This window comes from Enoplosus armatus, chromosome 12, assembly GCF_043641665.1.
Source record: "Enoplosus armatus isolate fEnoArm2 chromosome 12, fEnoArm2.hap1, whole genome shotgun sequence".
Taxonomy (NCBI): domain Eukaryota; kingdom Metazoa; phylum Chordata; class Actinopteri; order Centrarchiformes; family Enoplosidae; genus Enoplosus; species Enoplosus armatus.
Window position 1 is genome coordinate 11,535,248 of NC_092191.1, and position 16,015 is coordinate 11,551,262.

Consider the following 16,015-nt stretch of genomic DNA (forward strand, 5'->3'; position numbering starts at 1 on the left):
CTGGGATTCATTGTTTAAGTACACCAGTTGGTGTTTTGTGTGCGTCTCACAGCTTCTGCTATTCATCTATAAATCTACAAAATTCAATACAAATACAATACTACTAATATATACTAGTATTCAGAACGGCAGCAATAGAGGTATATACAGTACTAAAGCTACTAAACAGTGATTGTCACAAATCTAAATTTTGGTGTATGAATGTTATTAAGGGTACAAAGAGTGTACTATTGCTACTTCACCACTCAACTAGGTGACAATTCTGTAACTGAGTGATTATATTTAATGTTTGTATAATATTTTCTTTTATTTTGAAATAAAGGTGTTGGAGCTGTAGCACCATTTAGAGGCTGAACATCTAGACTTTGAGGTGCACACTGCACTTATTCCGTAAAAAGGCCCTCATAAAGGCCCTGTGCTGAGTATTGTTGATGTAATAAAGTGCAGATTAGTCAGACTACATAATGTTCCTGATCCTAATTGAGGTTCAAAGGATAAATGGAGATTTGGGGCTATATCAATAAAATTACTTGATTTCACCTGATATTTGTCGTTACTTTCCATGTAATGTGCCACAGTGAAAAACAAGTGATTCCTCATTTAGGACATTCGGGAGGCCCTGCCTTCTCTCGCCAAGTTGTGCTTCATGATGCTTCTCACATGAATCAGTTATTGCAGATTGAGAAAGACTGCCAGCTAGACTGCAAGACACGTCTCCAAGTCTCGGCAGAACAATGATCACTTAATCTGACATAGTATCCATCACAAAAGACATAAAAGTCTGATCCAGGCATAAGTCAGTTAGCGTTGCATACTCATCTTTCACATAAGATTATCAGAGGTTGAAATTATGTTTACTAAAAACACTAGGCTACGCACCAGATTGTCACAAAGAGGTTTAAAATGTGCCACATGAAGACTTAATAAAAAGACTACGGTGATTGGAGATGAAACTGCACCTCCTGCCTGATTCTTGTTCCAGTTCTCAATTAGTCCAGCCCCTGGAAGGCGCTCAGGTTGAAAGCTGTGTCCATGAACCTCTTCAGCTCATTGAGGTGGGTGGACTTGTTCCCTGTCGCAGGAGCAGCTGCAGGGTCCCGTCCCACATACCTGAAAGAGACACTGAAGGTTTGTCACCAGTGACAGGAGTTCAAATCCTTCCCCTGATTCTCTAAAGGGATTGTTCCAGTTTACCCCTTTCATGTACATATCAGGTGACAACTTACCAAATGGGTTTCTTGTTGGCCACCACTGTGAGGAAACGTGGCCGGACGTAATCATAGTAGCCCATGTTCTTGTGCTCCTCCTGACACCAGACCAGCTCAGCGTTGGCGTACTTCTCTGCCTCCGCTCTGACCAGGTCAAACGGGAATGGAGAGATCTGAGGGGGAAGCCGAAGTATAAGTGGAAGAAGCAGCGACAAAAAGGCACCACTCTCATTTCTAAAACCACAGTGCATGACATGCTCAGACAGCGGACAGGGATTAAACACCTGTTCAAGTCTGATGATGGCGATGTCTCTCTCCAAGTTTTGTTGTTTCCTCCCTTTAACCAGTTCATAGTAGACTTTGCCAGTGCAGAAGATCACCCTCTTCACTTGGGCTGGGTTTTGACTTGCAGGGCTCTCATCTGGAATCAATCTCTTGAATTTAGTGCCTGCAGACATTGAATAAGATACGTTACCTATTAACGTACACCAACACTTATGCCAAGTTGCATTTTAGACATAAAGTAAAACTCCACCTTTGGCGAGGTCATCAAAACTGGACCTAGCATCCGGGTGCCTCAGCAGAGACTTTGGAGTGAAAATGATCAGCTGTGGGGAGAAAAAAAAGTTTCTGTCAGTGACAAACAACAGATTGATCCCATCATCCGTATCTTCACTATGCATTTTGAAAAAACTCCAGAGATAAAAGTTTTTATCTCTTTTCACGCTAATTTGTTGCCACCATATAGCAGACAACAACACAGCATTGGGAAAACAAAACATTTCTTTAACAATCAAATAAATAAAACCCTTTGTGCTTAGCCGACCAAGTCCAGAATTTCAGAGTTTTTCATAAAAAACAAACAATAGTATCCCCTATTGGCCCCCTCGCTAATTTGCTCAGGAAGTAATTTTCTCATGCTCCACGAAGCATCGCATTTATGTGCGACAGGGGATCAGTTAAGACATTCACTGTGGCTGTGAGAGACTGAAAAAAGAGCTGTGCATATACAAAAAGAAAGGAGAAATACTTCACACACCAAAACTTTATACACAAACTAGTTCTACTTTAGGGGTTCAATGTACTAATTAGGAACATACAGAATCATATTTGCACTGTAAATGAGTTAGGGTCTGTCATGATGAAGAAATTAACAAATATTAAGACACAACCCGAGTTTGTGCATGTCATGTTTTGTTTAAGTGAGACTTTGATGTCATTCAAATAACAGATATGACCCGCTGTTTTCCTCAAAGATAACAACAAGGCAAACAAAACATTTGTAATGTCAGCAGGAGTGTTAAGACTCTGGAAATGTCTCCCGAACATCAGTAAGTGTTGTCAAAAAACTTGTAATAGTATGCCTCAGACTTATCTTTGAGTAAAGCAGTGGCTTGTACGTGTGACGTCAATGCAATCTACGCACAATTTCAAATGTAAAATCAATCATTACATGCACAAACTGGAGGCCAGCTAACGTATAGTGAAGACGATGTTACACTCTACCGGTTTTCTGAATGGCAGCAGAATCTGCCGTGTGATCACATGACAGTAGTTAGCAGGCGTGGAGCAGTTGACCACAATCCAGTTACAGTCGTACAGCTGCTGGACTTCAAAATCTCCACTGAACTCCTTCATAAAAAAAAAATGTACAAAGGAATTATAAAGATTATTGACTCTGAAAACAGAAATTAAACTTTATGTAGACAAAATTACAGAGTTATAGTGTTGGTTGCAGCAATGTTTTTTTTCTCATAATTGCATCAGTGCTCTCTCTCTCTCTCTCACACACACACACACACACACACACACACACACACACACACACACACACACACACACACACACACACACACACACACACACACACACACACACACACAGGACAGTGAATGTTAATCCTTTACTATGCTCCCACTAATAGTTTGATCAATATCCCATTTGAAGATGAATCTGGTAAGCTTCTGCTGATACAGCCCGCTGTGGTTCCCTCCTTGGACGTTACCCTCGTACCCGCTCACCCCTGGGACCTGAGTTACTGCTGAATACCAACACTTTGGAGGCCATAATGAAGAGACTTTTCAGCTCAAGAGAAATTGGCAATCATCACTTAAGCAATCACTTAAGTGGTCATGCCATCAGCATAGCCGATAAAACAGGAAGCTCTTGGATGTTAACTGCTGCACACTGTGTGGAGCCTTAGAGATTCTTTGACATATATCATTGGGTAAAATGGGTAACCATTTGAGGCATAATGTAAATTGTACATATGTGAACATACAGGGAAGTGATCGGGATCATCTTTGCTCATTTGCAGGAAGCGTTCAGGTCGAGCTGAAGAATGTTCTGGGCCCTGAGGACAGAAGAGGAGTCCCACTAACACATACATTTCAAAAATATCCAAATTCAAGGACATAACATACTTATTCCATTTTCTAAAGCAGTATAGCCTGGTTTATTATCATTTCTCACCATTCCCTCCATCCCATGTGGCAGCAGTAGAACAATACCATTGTTGCGGACCCACTTGGCCTGGCCAGGGCTGATGAACTGGTCAATGATGCACTGGGCTGTGTTGTGAAAGTCTCCAAACTGGGCCTCCCAGAGGATCAGAGCATTCGGACTGGCCATGGCAAAGCCAAGCTCAAAACCTGCAGTCACAGTCATCGTTACACAGAGCTACAAAATAACTAACTTTGGTAAGCTGTGTGGCCAGAGATCCTTCAGTCTTACCTAGCACTCCATACTCTGATAAGGAGCTGTTGCAGACAGTGTAAGGAGCCTGGTTGTCCCACAGGTGGTTCATGGGAACACATATACGTTTGTCCACCTCTTGATCGTGCAGTACATGATGACGGTGACTGCAAAACATAAGAGGGGCAGACACAGAGAGGACTGAAACTGGCATACAGAAACAAGACTACAGCCATGCTACAGGCGCTACAGCGGTGCTTTGAGCTAAATGCTAAAGTTAGCATGCCAAAATGCTCACGATGAAAATGCTAACATGCCAATGTTTAGTTGTTATAATGTTTAACATGTTCACCATCTTAGTTTAACGTGTTAGCATGCTAACATTAACACCAAAGTCATTGGGATTCATCCCTGCAGCCATGCTAAAAAACATCACTGTTGTGCCAAGTCATCCATTTGTGAAAATAAATCAATGTAATGACATCATCTGTTACTAAGAGAGCATATGTGTCACATTTAGCTGAAATTAATGGATGAAGTGGGATATAAATAAAAACAACCACACAAACCAATTTAACTGGCTGTGACACATGTTGTATACATAAAGGTTTTCAGCAGGGCAGCAACTTGTGATTATTTTCATTACTGATTAAACTATTGATTATTGTTTAGTCTATAAAAATTTCACTGTACAACAATGGAAAACAGAGAAAACCGGTAAAGTGCTACATTTGAGAAGTTGGAACCAGTTAATGTTTGTAATTTTTGCTTGATGAATTATTTAAATAATGAATCCATTATTTATTACTAATTTAAAGCCTAATCATTTTACCACTAGTATTTAGAGGACAAAAACAAAGTGTGGTATTTATATAATATTTCTTTATAAGGTTCTTAACCCAGTAGATGCAGGGTAAACACACACACACACAAACACACACACACACACACACAAGCCCATGCTCTGGCCCACAAAGGCACTTCATGCAGAGTATCCTCCTCTCTCCTCATCTTCAGTCAGTATGAGGCCCAACAAGAGTTGATGGGAGCAAAGAGCCAAGCGTTAACAAGCCCTGCCAGTCCGCTCGCTCCCAGTCTAGGAATCAGCCTTCAAAACCACCACGATCACACAATCACTTAAACCCCTTTAACATCACTTTAATGACATCTACACACACATAGAAGCAGACACACACAGAGGTTATGTAATGGTCAGGCGGAAGAAGTCCAGGAAATAATCAAAATGTATTGATTATTATCTTGAATGTGATATATTAACTCCTAGAAGACTAGATGATCATGATTTGAGTCCTTTGAATAATATCATCCGTAAGTATGGCCTAATGAGGGCATATAATGTACTGCATAATTGTTTTGTTTGATCCTTGTTCCACATTTGCCAGATATACACTATTTCTTCAAAGATGAAAGAACAAAATCGAGAGCATCCAGCATTAATTGACACACACAATTTCATGTTTGGTTTTCTCAACCCACTCGCACATAATCCAAAGAGGACCCAAAAACCTCACAAGAATGAGGTCTTTCTCTGGGATTGCCTCATGAACTGTGTGCCCACCTCTTTCTTTCTTTCTTTCTTTCTTTCTTTCTTTCTTTCTTTCTTTCTTTCTTTCTTTCACACACACACACACACACACACACACACACACACACACACACACACACACACACACACACACACACACACACACTTCCTCTGCCTGGGGGCCCCATTAGTCAGGGAAAGGGGTGCGCAGAGCAGCCTATGCAACCCACCCAAACACAACGACTGAATCCATTAGTCCGTGCTGTTACGTACATCACAGAAACGCAAGGAGGCTCACTCAACTGTAACATGCCAATATGCTCAGCTCCTAAGAACTATGAAGGGAAGCAGAGTGGTGGGGGATGAAAACAAGGTGTAGGTGGGAGGAGGAAAAAAGCAATAAGGGGTGGTGGTAAAAGGGGTAAAGTATAGCTGAGGTACGATGAGAAAGAAAGCTTGTGGACTCTAAACTGACACAGAAGAGGATTTAAATAAACAACAGGTGATAGGGAGATGAAGGGTGGGTGTAGTGTTTGACTGCTGCCATTTTGTTCCAGGCAGGCAAATTACCCTGCTGAAGGGGACAGCGTACGGGGAGAAGTAGATGTCAGTGGTAAATGCGAGGCAAAAGAAAAAGCCCAGTATCCTCTGGTTAGTTAGTGTGATGTATGTCGCTGCGAGCTGGGGGGGGGGTGGCGGCCGGTGGGGGTTGGTGTCAGTGAAGATGGGCTGGTGGAGAAATGATCGGGGACAGACGAGACAGGCGCAGTGAAAGGGGGAGCTGGTTTTGTTCATGTGTCACTCGTTCCCTCCATACCATGACAACACCATGTGGGCTTCAGGGTTCCCAGGAGACTGTGCTGACGTCTTCTGCCTGTCAGACTCCCTGTGCCACCCTCTCCACCCCCTCCCAAATTACTTAATTGACTATCTTTAGGTGACTGTTCCTTACCCTTTATCTCTGACGGGCAGGCTGAGTCATTGTAAGGCTGGGTGACATAGTTGAAATCATTATCACAGTATTAACGATATTTTCCAGTATTGACATACTGTATATCAAATGTATGAAAAACATGAACTGTGCTCCAGTGTTGTACATTACATGAGAAAAAACTCTTAATACATATCAACATTCTCAATATGATGTAGCAAACGTTGATTAGCAATTCTACCTAATTAGCTCCCAGCCCTACATAAGGAAATATAAAGCTAATTTGTGACTGAAAAAAACCTATTAAGTGAGTGAAGAGACTGTGACTCTGACTGATTATGATCCTTAACACACTCATTATTCAGTAACTTCGCTTGAGGATCCTTCAGCACCCCAGAGTTGCACACTGATCAACAGTAGAAGACTTTGAGAGCTCCTCCTAGTCTAGTGTGAGAACATTAATACAAGAAGGAATAAAGGTTTAAAAAAAAAAGATTCCTATACTTATAAGATCTTTGTAGAGGCAACTAGTTTGTGTTCAGTTGTGTTGACATGGACTCACCTAAAGGTGCCCCGCTCTACATCCTGCCCGCTGAGTCGCACATGGATGCCATCTTTGAGAAGGGAACCAAAGGCCATGTACTCTCCCAGAGCCCAGTCCATCTGCCGATTCTTCACCAGGTCAGCTCGACCACGCAGGATACGAGACACACCTGGAGAACACACACACACACACACACACACACACACACACACACACACACACACACACACACACAGGAACAAAAATGAAACCAAGTGATATCTTTGGAGAGCACTGGGGAAGGAGTGTAAAACGCAATGGACTGACATACTGTATTATAAATAACATTAAAAACCCTTGTGGCAGTCTTAAGTGCTATAGCATGAGCCAAATCAGCTGTGCAGCTGCTGTTTGGAAAGGACTGTGTACAGGTGAACTGCTTTAATTGACTTATATCATCCCTGTAGACAAAAAATAAGTAATTGTGGCATTGAGGTTTATGTGTTTTATGGATCTTTATCATACCATTGAGTGGCATGTATCTCGTATTGTTCTGCAGTAATGTGTGCTCTTCTGTCATTGTGTAGATTTCTAGCAGCTAACATCAGCATTACCATGACTGTTAGCCTGACTGTTAGCCTGGCTCTCTGCTCTAGCACAAAGCAACTAAACTCACCAGGGTGGACCTTAAAATCTTCCAGAGGCACTGAGCTGGCCATCTGGCCAATGTGCTGCAGAACCTCCTCATCCAGTCCTGTGGGGACACAGCTCATGCTCTTGGGCTCTCCCTCTGCTGTGAAGAAATCTATGGAGAGAAACAACTTCACTCCAGCAGGAACAGAAAGTATTCACAGAAAAAGCAGCCAATCAAAAGAAAAAAATTCACTTGAATTACTGGATTACAAAGGGATAATTTACCTGGCCACGGGGAGTCAAGCCAGTGTCGAATTTGTAAAATCTTTTCATCCTTGGAGCTGGTGTATGCTTCCTCACATATCTTGTCATATTTGGCAACTTCTTCCTGCAACCACATTTGGTCACGTGAGATAGGGACAATGAAAAATGCCACATATTAAATGATGCAAAGCTCGTTTACTTCAATTAAAGGGCAACAGGTGACTAACTGAAACTGTGTGTTGCTGAGACAGAGAGACAGAGAGCGAGAGAGAGCAAAAGATATAAGGGGAGTAAAAAGGTCTCCACCAGCAGTAATGGTTCTGCCTTGCTTTATTAGTAATGGGGCTTTTTCAAGAGTCCAAATAGCTGGCCACACAACAGAAAACAATGTCCATCAAAAGCCAGGACCTAGCACACCAGAGCGGCGCTGCAGTATTTCTCTGACATGTGGTATAAAAAAAACAATCAGAATGGATGTTACAATCAAAGTTTCTGTTTTGGATGAAGAACCTGAGCAATTCCATTGAATGGTGGCAGAATCTGAGATATACTTCAACTTCATTGAGCAATATATACTCTATGTGAGAGATTGTGAGGCTAGGTGATTGAATTGAGGCAGTAAATTGAAACTCAAATACAGCAGTGCTGGCGCAACGTATCCACTCGAAGGCTAGGGTAATATCTAAGCGTGATTTAATGCACATAGTCCAGCGGATGGTGATACCAAATAAAACAGCATACAGTAGCAGCCACCAATATACAGTATATTTAACAAGAGCAAACAGCATTAGATCACAAACCTCAAATTCCTGCAGCGTCACCACTCCCTCAGCAATGAGCTTGTCAGAGTACTTTTTCAGCACATGCTCCTGCCGACGGATCTGTTTGTACATCAGCGGCTGGGTGAACATGGGCTCATCCATCTCATTGTGGCCAAACCGCCTGTAAGAAACCTGTAAATACACACACACCTCAAAAACAGAAGCCAAATCTAAGTGTGTACTTATATGTGTGTTTCCTGTCAATCCATTAAGACTTGGCTGTGACTAACCAGGTCAATGACGACATCCTTGTTGAAGGTGCTCCTCCATTCTGCAGCCACCCGGCACACGTACATGACAGCCTCTGGGTCATCGGCATTCACATGGAAGATGGGTGCATTGACAACCCGAGCCACATCGGTGGGGTAGGGGGACGAGCGGGCCACTCGAGGGTCTGTAGTGAAGCCAATCTGAGAGGCAACAATCACATACAAAATGATGGGAATGATGTCCAGTACAACAAAATGTGATCTACTTTTATGAATAACATCAGAAAATATCTTCATGTGTAAAAAAAAGTATAGCCGCTCATTTGTTAGTTCAGTAGTAGTCAGGTCACATGTTACATAAACACAGAACTCTCCAATACCTGGTTGTTGACCACCACATGGATTGTCCCATGTGTGGTGTAGGAGGGGAGCTCACTTAGGTGGAAAGTCTCATACACAACTCCTTGTCCAGCAAAAGCAGCGTCCCCATGCATCAAGATGGACATCACCTGGAAAAATCACATTATAGACACAACAGGACAGAGTGACACATCTGTGCATCTCTTACGCAAATCTACAGTTACAACACCAAACACAAAATAAGCCCCCATGTGCCAGGTACAATAACCGTTACCTTCTTTCCCTGAGTGTCTCCTCTGTAGAACTGCTCAGCTTTGGTCTTTCCCTGAACCACTGGGTCCACTGCCTCCAGGTGGGAGGGGTTTGCCATGAGTGACAGCGTGATGTTCTTGTCCGTCTCACGGTTGATCCTCTCGTGGTACATCCCAAGGTGGTATTTGACATCACCCGACCCCTACAGGTGTAGAAAAGGTTATGAAATAAAGCATCGGTTGTACCTCCAGAATGGTTTCATGCATCAGCAGTGCCCTCACCTCATCTGTAGCCTCTAACTTGGGGTCGAACTGACAGAAGATCTGATCCAGCTCCTTGCGGATCACATTGGCCAAGACATTCAGTCGACCCCTGGAAGTAGAGTTTACAAAGTCTACATCAAATATGCAACGACACTAATTAGCTGCATGCATAGATTGAAGTGAGAGGTGAGAAAATGTGGAATACACAGTACCGATGAGGCATCCCCATGATCACACTGTCGATGCCTGCAGCGCTCGACTTGTCAATGATGGTTTTGAGAGCAGGGATGAGCACTTCACAGCCCTCCAGACCAAAACGTTTCTCTGATGACCACTTTCTGGCCAGGAAGTCCTCAAACCTAGACATGAAACGGATCAGATGTGGGGTTCCTGGATGCTACTGACTGATAATGATGACAACTAATGCTTCATTATAGAATTTTGTTTTTGCAACAACACTACGATGGTTTAGAGAACTTGCAGCATATAGCAAATGTTTTTCAGCACCAAAGCGTGTGTGTTAATAGGAATGATAACACTGCAACGGCACAGAACAAGCAAGAATAGATCACTTCCAGGAACCTCCAGTGACTTCTGAGATCATTTATCAAAGACGAAAATGAGCTCACATGAAGAATGGGGTGTTTATCTTTCCAAATATATGCGTGTACAAGAGTTTTGTTTATGTTAATGCAAGTCTCTGACGTGAGCTATAACTAAAAGTGAGGTATAGTGCTGTCATCACAAGTGTAAGTCAGTAGAAGTTTATTCACTGCTGACCGTGTGGATCTGATCAGGCGTGCTAGCAAAGTTCTCTTCTCAGCGTTAGTGAACTGCATGATCCCCGGAGTCTCAAATTTCTGACGAATCCACTGACACTGGTCCACATTGTTAATGAACATAAACTCGACCCCTATGTGACCACAGTAGGATGTCTGAAAAAGAAGAGATAAAAAAACAAACAGCATGGCACAGTGTTATGGCTTTCCCCCGTTATTAGACACATGCATGGACACAAACACACAGACAAAATACCTCTAGTCTGCGTATGATTTCTTTAAGAGGAAGAGTGGTGTTGTCTCCTCCGATGAAGGTGGTGGGGGGCAGCTGAAAGCTCCGATCCAAGTCAGACTCATCAAGACCGTAGAAACCTACGATAACACCATGTGAAACACAGGCTTGTATGAGACTTTCGAAACACGCCTACCACATAATCTATTGATTGGCCCTGAACACATATTCCATGTCTTGACAGAAATTATAATTAAAGTCATTTTTTATTTATTTATCAGTTGTGATCACATTTCAGTGTAGTAACTCCCTGTCGAGGAAGGAAGCTGTTAGCCTCCAGGGATTCAAATCAAAAAACAAACCCTTTTCAGCATAATGACATTCATTACACAATTAATGCAAGTTTATTTCTTCTGATATCATGTGAAGGATGTTTTATTATGGGAACTGAAATGTTTGATCAGAAATTTATAAGAAAACGAGATGAAAAACCAAAAATATTTCACCAAACAATTTTGACAATTGCAGAATGGTTTAAGTCGTTTATCAAGCAGAACTGCCAAACAATCATTGGTTCCCGCTTCTCAAAAGGTGAGGATCTGTTTCACACCATTGCAAATTGAACACAATTGGGTTTTGAAATGTTGGTCGAGCAAAACAAGCAATCTGAAGGCGTCACTTTGGGATCTGGGAAATTGTGAGGGCCATTTTTCACAACTTCTTGACATCTTATAGACTAATAGACTATAGATTAATGCATTGACTGAAAGAATAATAACAAACTGATTAATTGATCATGAAAATAATTGTTACCTGCAGCCCTGAGACTGTATTTTCACTGAAAGGGTGCCCTAATCACTTTTTGGGTTGGACTTTTTAGTTTTCTAATGAATAGGACAGTAGTGCTGCATAACACTGCTTTTTGATTTTGATCCAAGTAAATTTGTTTTGGATGGTAAAAACTAAAGCTTGGTTATGAAATAAAAACAATTATACAGGATGCATTTGTAGACAGCACAATGGCAGGACCTGTGGAGATACAAGATGCATCAGTATCTGCGGCCCTACACACGTTTCTGTGCTGACAAAGCCCACCTGAGAGAGCTGGTCAAGCTCAAGATCGCAGGCAACATAAGAGGAGACAGGTGCAAATCATATTAGGAACACAGCAAAGACAAAGGGGGCCAAGAATAGACTCTTGTGCTATCAGCTGACCAAATAAGGGGCCACGGAGGCCGTCATTAGCTTTCATTAGAGAGCTATAGCCCTGGTGACAATACATAATGCAACACTATGTCCTGACACACACTGATCACTGATAACAGCAGCCAACAGAATCAAACTCTCTCTCTCTCTCTCTCCCCTCTTTACTAGCTATTACTGTAGACTTCGATCGCTTTCTGTGGCCGTCCCGCACCCACCGATCCTCTGTCCACTAAATGAAATGGAGAATGACAAGAGCTAGGCCTGAGATTAATGACAGCATTAGGCTGACCAACCCCTATATTGGCGGAGAACGGGATGGGGCCTTTTATACTGGAATACCACTTACACCCTTGGGTCTGATGAGTTATGCAACCCTGGACCAGAGTTGTGTGTATGATGTGTGTATCGATGCACATGTATGTACTGTACACACCCTCAGAGGGATAAAGAAGAAATATTATTGAAATGAAGTGCAGGAAAAATACAAATGAAGCTTTTGAAGTAAAACCGCAAATGAGAATAATATGTTTATGACTGAAATCCTTAAGCACTTCAAGTATCCTGAGGTAATTAGAAGGAAGGACTTCTATAGTAGGAATCTAATCAGCATATACACTGCCTGTGGGTTAACTCCGTATGCCTTTAGTGAGGAGTTCTATACCTCTTCTGTACAAAGTCTGCACCAGAAAATGTATAATTACTGTAGACCTGCATTTAGATGACAAGCTTGTGTCTCCATATCAGCGTTTCAAGAATAATTTGGAGAAAACATTTTATTTTGACATGTATTTTTGAAATCATACAGCTTCCTTTTACATGGGTTTCATGGAGCCCAAGGTTGTGAAACAACCTCAGTAAATGAAAAACGATGAAGACAATCGACTCAAGACAAAAACCTTCCTCTTTTCACAATTTAGATTTTTGGCAGGTCTTTGCGATGTGTGATGAGCTTGGGATGATTACAAGAGTCGTAAGGCTCACCTAATTTATCGATGGTGGTGATCAAGTCGGAGGGAACGAAGGAGTCCAGGTCAGCCTCCAGGATTCCCAGAGGGTCCAACTGGGCAACATGGTGACCACGAATCTACACAGAGAGACAGACAGAGACGTGCAGGAGGAGGGAGACAAGAGGAGATGAGGAGAATCAGGTTAAAAAAAAGAGAAAGTGACAGCCTGGAGAAAATAACATTCAGCAAGGGGCTGCCATCATGAGTATGAACAGTTTGAGAATAAGCTAACACTCAGTTGTAGGTCAACCTCTCTGAGAAAAGAGCCCCATGGGAGTGCTTTTATGTCTAAGTACACACACACACACACACACACACACACACATTCCCATTCCCACCAGGACTGCAACAAGCTGGGAATAAAAGTGACGCCTTTGCCAAAAGACAGAATTTAATAAATCCCTCGGATAGTTCCTCGAATTAATTTGAGGGCGAGGGGAAATGTTACCACCTGTTTTGTTTAAGTAGTCTCTTTGATATTTCCATTTTCAAAAAGCAACCGGGGTAAGTAGGTTAGAGTTAATCTTGCAATTTGCATAACCTCGTGCAGTGACAAACAAATTGTATATTCCTTTTAATACAAGGACACACAGTATAAACAGCTTTCATTGCCAGTTTCATCTGTTTTGGCAAGTCGAGTGGATTTTGTTTGATGCATTTTTCACACACGTCGGAGATACAAACAGTCAGCCGGTGGTTGCTCGAGGTAGATGACATCTTAATTCTGTACACAGACACTGCATTAAGATTTAAACAGATGCCCATGAGATATGTGATCAATCTTTTAATTTGTAAATAACATAAATCCACATCGTAGGAGCTGATAGCTGATGTGTGTATGTGTGTCTCACAGCTGGGCCCGATGAGTGTGCAGTACCTGGTAGGCTCTAATGAGAGTGTGCACAGCCAGGTGGTCCTCCACCACTTTCTGTGTCATGTCTGTTGAGTGGGACAGCACTCGGCCCTGGAGCAGAGCGGAAGGGCGTCTCTCGTCCGCCTCGCCAGATGGACTGGAGGCCTGGATGTTACGGAAGAATGCGTCCCAGGACTAGAACACAGAGAAAGACGGATCCAGGAGAGGCAAGCAGGTCATTTATGAAGTGCCCTCTGGCTGAACTGTATTTCAAGACCAACACTGGCAACAGCAGATCATTGTTTAGCTGCTAATCCAACTGTTTCCAGGTGTGCTGGACATTGTTCCCCCTGCAAATTCCATTCATATGCAGGACAAACATATTCAATATTATTTTTTCCCCCTGTTATTCACTTATGTGTGAACATCATGTTGCAAACTGTTACCTCATGGACGTTTTTATGATCCTCCAGCCAGGCAAAGTACATCTCCTCCACATAGCTGGAGCTACTGGCCACTGCTGAGAGCACAGGCACAGTCCCGGAGGAGCAGCCTCTCCTGGGATCAACCCAGCGCCTGGCCGGGCCCCCTCCACACCCTCGGAGCCACTGACTTCGCCCAACACACCCGCCCCTCAGCACACCCGCTAACGCCCGAAACTGACTCATGCTAGACAGAGACCAAGGGAAAGACAAAGTTGGGGGTTAGAGGGAGTGAACAGTTAGCCTCTCAAATGCAGACATGTCGATTTTTTTAACATTCAAAAAAAGGGTGCATGACCGGGTTAGACGTCGCATTTTGATTACAAACCAGGATTTTCTGAATGTCACTCATCAAATATTCCAGCTGCTCAAACTGATTGCAGGTTACACACTTAACGTAGACTTAACGGGTCTATAATTGCGCACAGGCTGGTTCTGGATGAAATCAACTTTACAAACGGATATTTTTGATGGGACTGTCACTGATCGAAGCAGCGTGCACTTAATGTAAAATCGCTGCAGGAGTACGGCCACGTAACGGCCTGTGAGTGTTTCTGCGCAAAGTCTCTGCAGCTGCAAAAAGCGCGTAACCGCGAACAGCCCAAGTATGAAGGTCCGCTGCCGCAGTAACTTCTCTGCCGGCTGCTTCCTCACCTTTTCGTGCAGGACGCTTTACAGGCTCCGTCAGGCTACAGCGCCGACATCAGTGTCAAAACATCGCCTATTTCATTGTGGGTCTGTTACGCCTTCCCTGGACCTCTAATCCCTCAACGTCAACATAAATCCTCATAATCTCCCCTCGACTCCGCCATTGGAAATTAGGACGCTGCTTTAAAATGTCGCCTATGCTTTATTTCTAGGAAGTACATTTACCTTAGACTGCACCGCTCTTTGACTCTATTGTCATCGCAGAAGGTGTAAATAGGACAGGTATCAGTGAAGGTGACACAGATGCGAGTGCACGCCGCGGTTTTGACACGCCCCCCCCCCCCGCGTGTCAGGTGGTGCTTTTTCTGCACAGCGCGAGCAGCCTACTGCACCCAAAGGTGACGGCGGTGCCTAAGTAACGGCCAAACACACCAGCTCAGGGAGACAGAGAGGGGGAAACAGTCATCAAACTTGATTAGGAAACGGTTTTAGTAATTATTGTGTTTGTGGTGTTTTGTGTCAGAATACTTACTTTAATCCTGCAAATCTATGAACCTCTGCACACGCTTCTCATCCAGACAGGTCATTTCTCGTCCTCTAAGTCACATCACACGTATGTCTTTAACCTCAGTATTAATTATATAAGCCAATTAAACTTTTATAAAGGCAGAACATGAGTCATTCGAGTAAGTGGTTTCAGATTGATGGGCTTCTACCTTGAGTGGGTTAAACAATAAGATGATTGGCCCTCCCTCCCTCCAGCCTCTTTCCTTCCCCCTCCCCAGCCTCTCTCTCCTCCTCATCTAGATTTTCATCATTCATAGTTGAAGGAGCAGCATTATCAATCATGACAAACGCACTGCTGAAGAGGGGGAAAAGGAGTGGGCACTGGTTGCAAGAGGATCTACCAGACAGAGGGGTGTAGGTCTAAATATCAGAGCATCACATCAATCAGAGCATCTTTATGTGGTTTTTAAACTGGTGTACAAACCAGTATGCACACCAAAATATCTTATGTCTCCGCAGCATACAACCAAACAATAAAAGCAAATGTTTTCACATAATATATTCACTATGCTTTAACTCTGAAACAACACACAATAA

The 16,015-nt window shown here is 42.9% G+C and overlaps 1 protein-coding gene across 1 annotated transcript; it reads right to left on the minus strand.

Annotated features, from left to right (window-relative positions):
• Positions 1–989: 989 nt before the first annotated feature.
• ogdhl (oxoglutarate dehydrogenase L) lies at positions 990–14,449 on the minus strand. Its single transcript, XM_070916502.1, has 22 exons — positions 14,228–14,449; positions 13,806–13,976; positions 12,903–13,005; positions 10,740–10,855; positions 10,485–10,639; positions 9,917–10,063; positions 9,723–9,813; positions 9,464–9,643; positions 9,210–9,338; positions 8,851–9,030; positions 8,600–8,752; positions 7,821–7,923; positions 7,579–7,707; positions 6,942–7,092; positions 3,942–4,069; positions 3,681–3,859; positions 3,490–3,561; positions 2,715–2,840; positions 1,744–1,816; positions 1,493–1,656; positions 1,227–1,381; positions 990–1,110 (listed from the first exon to the last, which is right to left on the minus strand). Exons 1-22 carry the CDS (start codon positions 14,447–14,449, stop codon positions 990–992), a joined length of 3,048 nt encoding a protein of 1,015 aa, XP_070772603.1.
• Between the last annotated feature and the right edge of the window lie 1,566 nt (positions 14,450–16,015).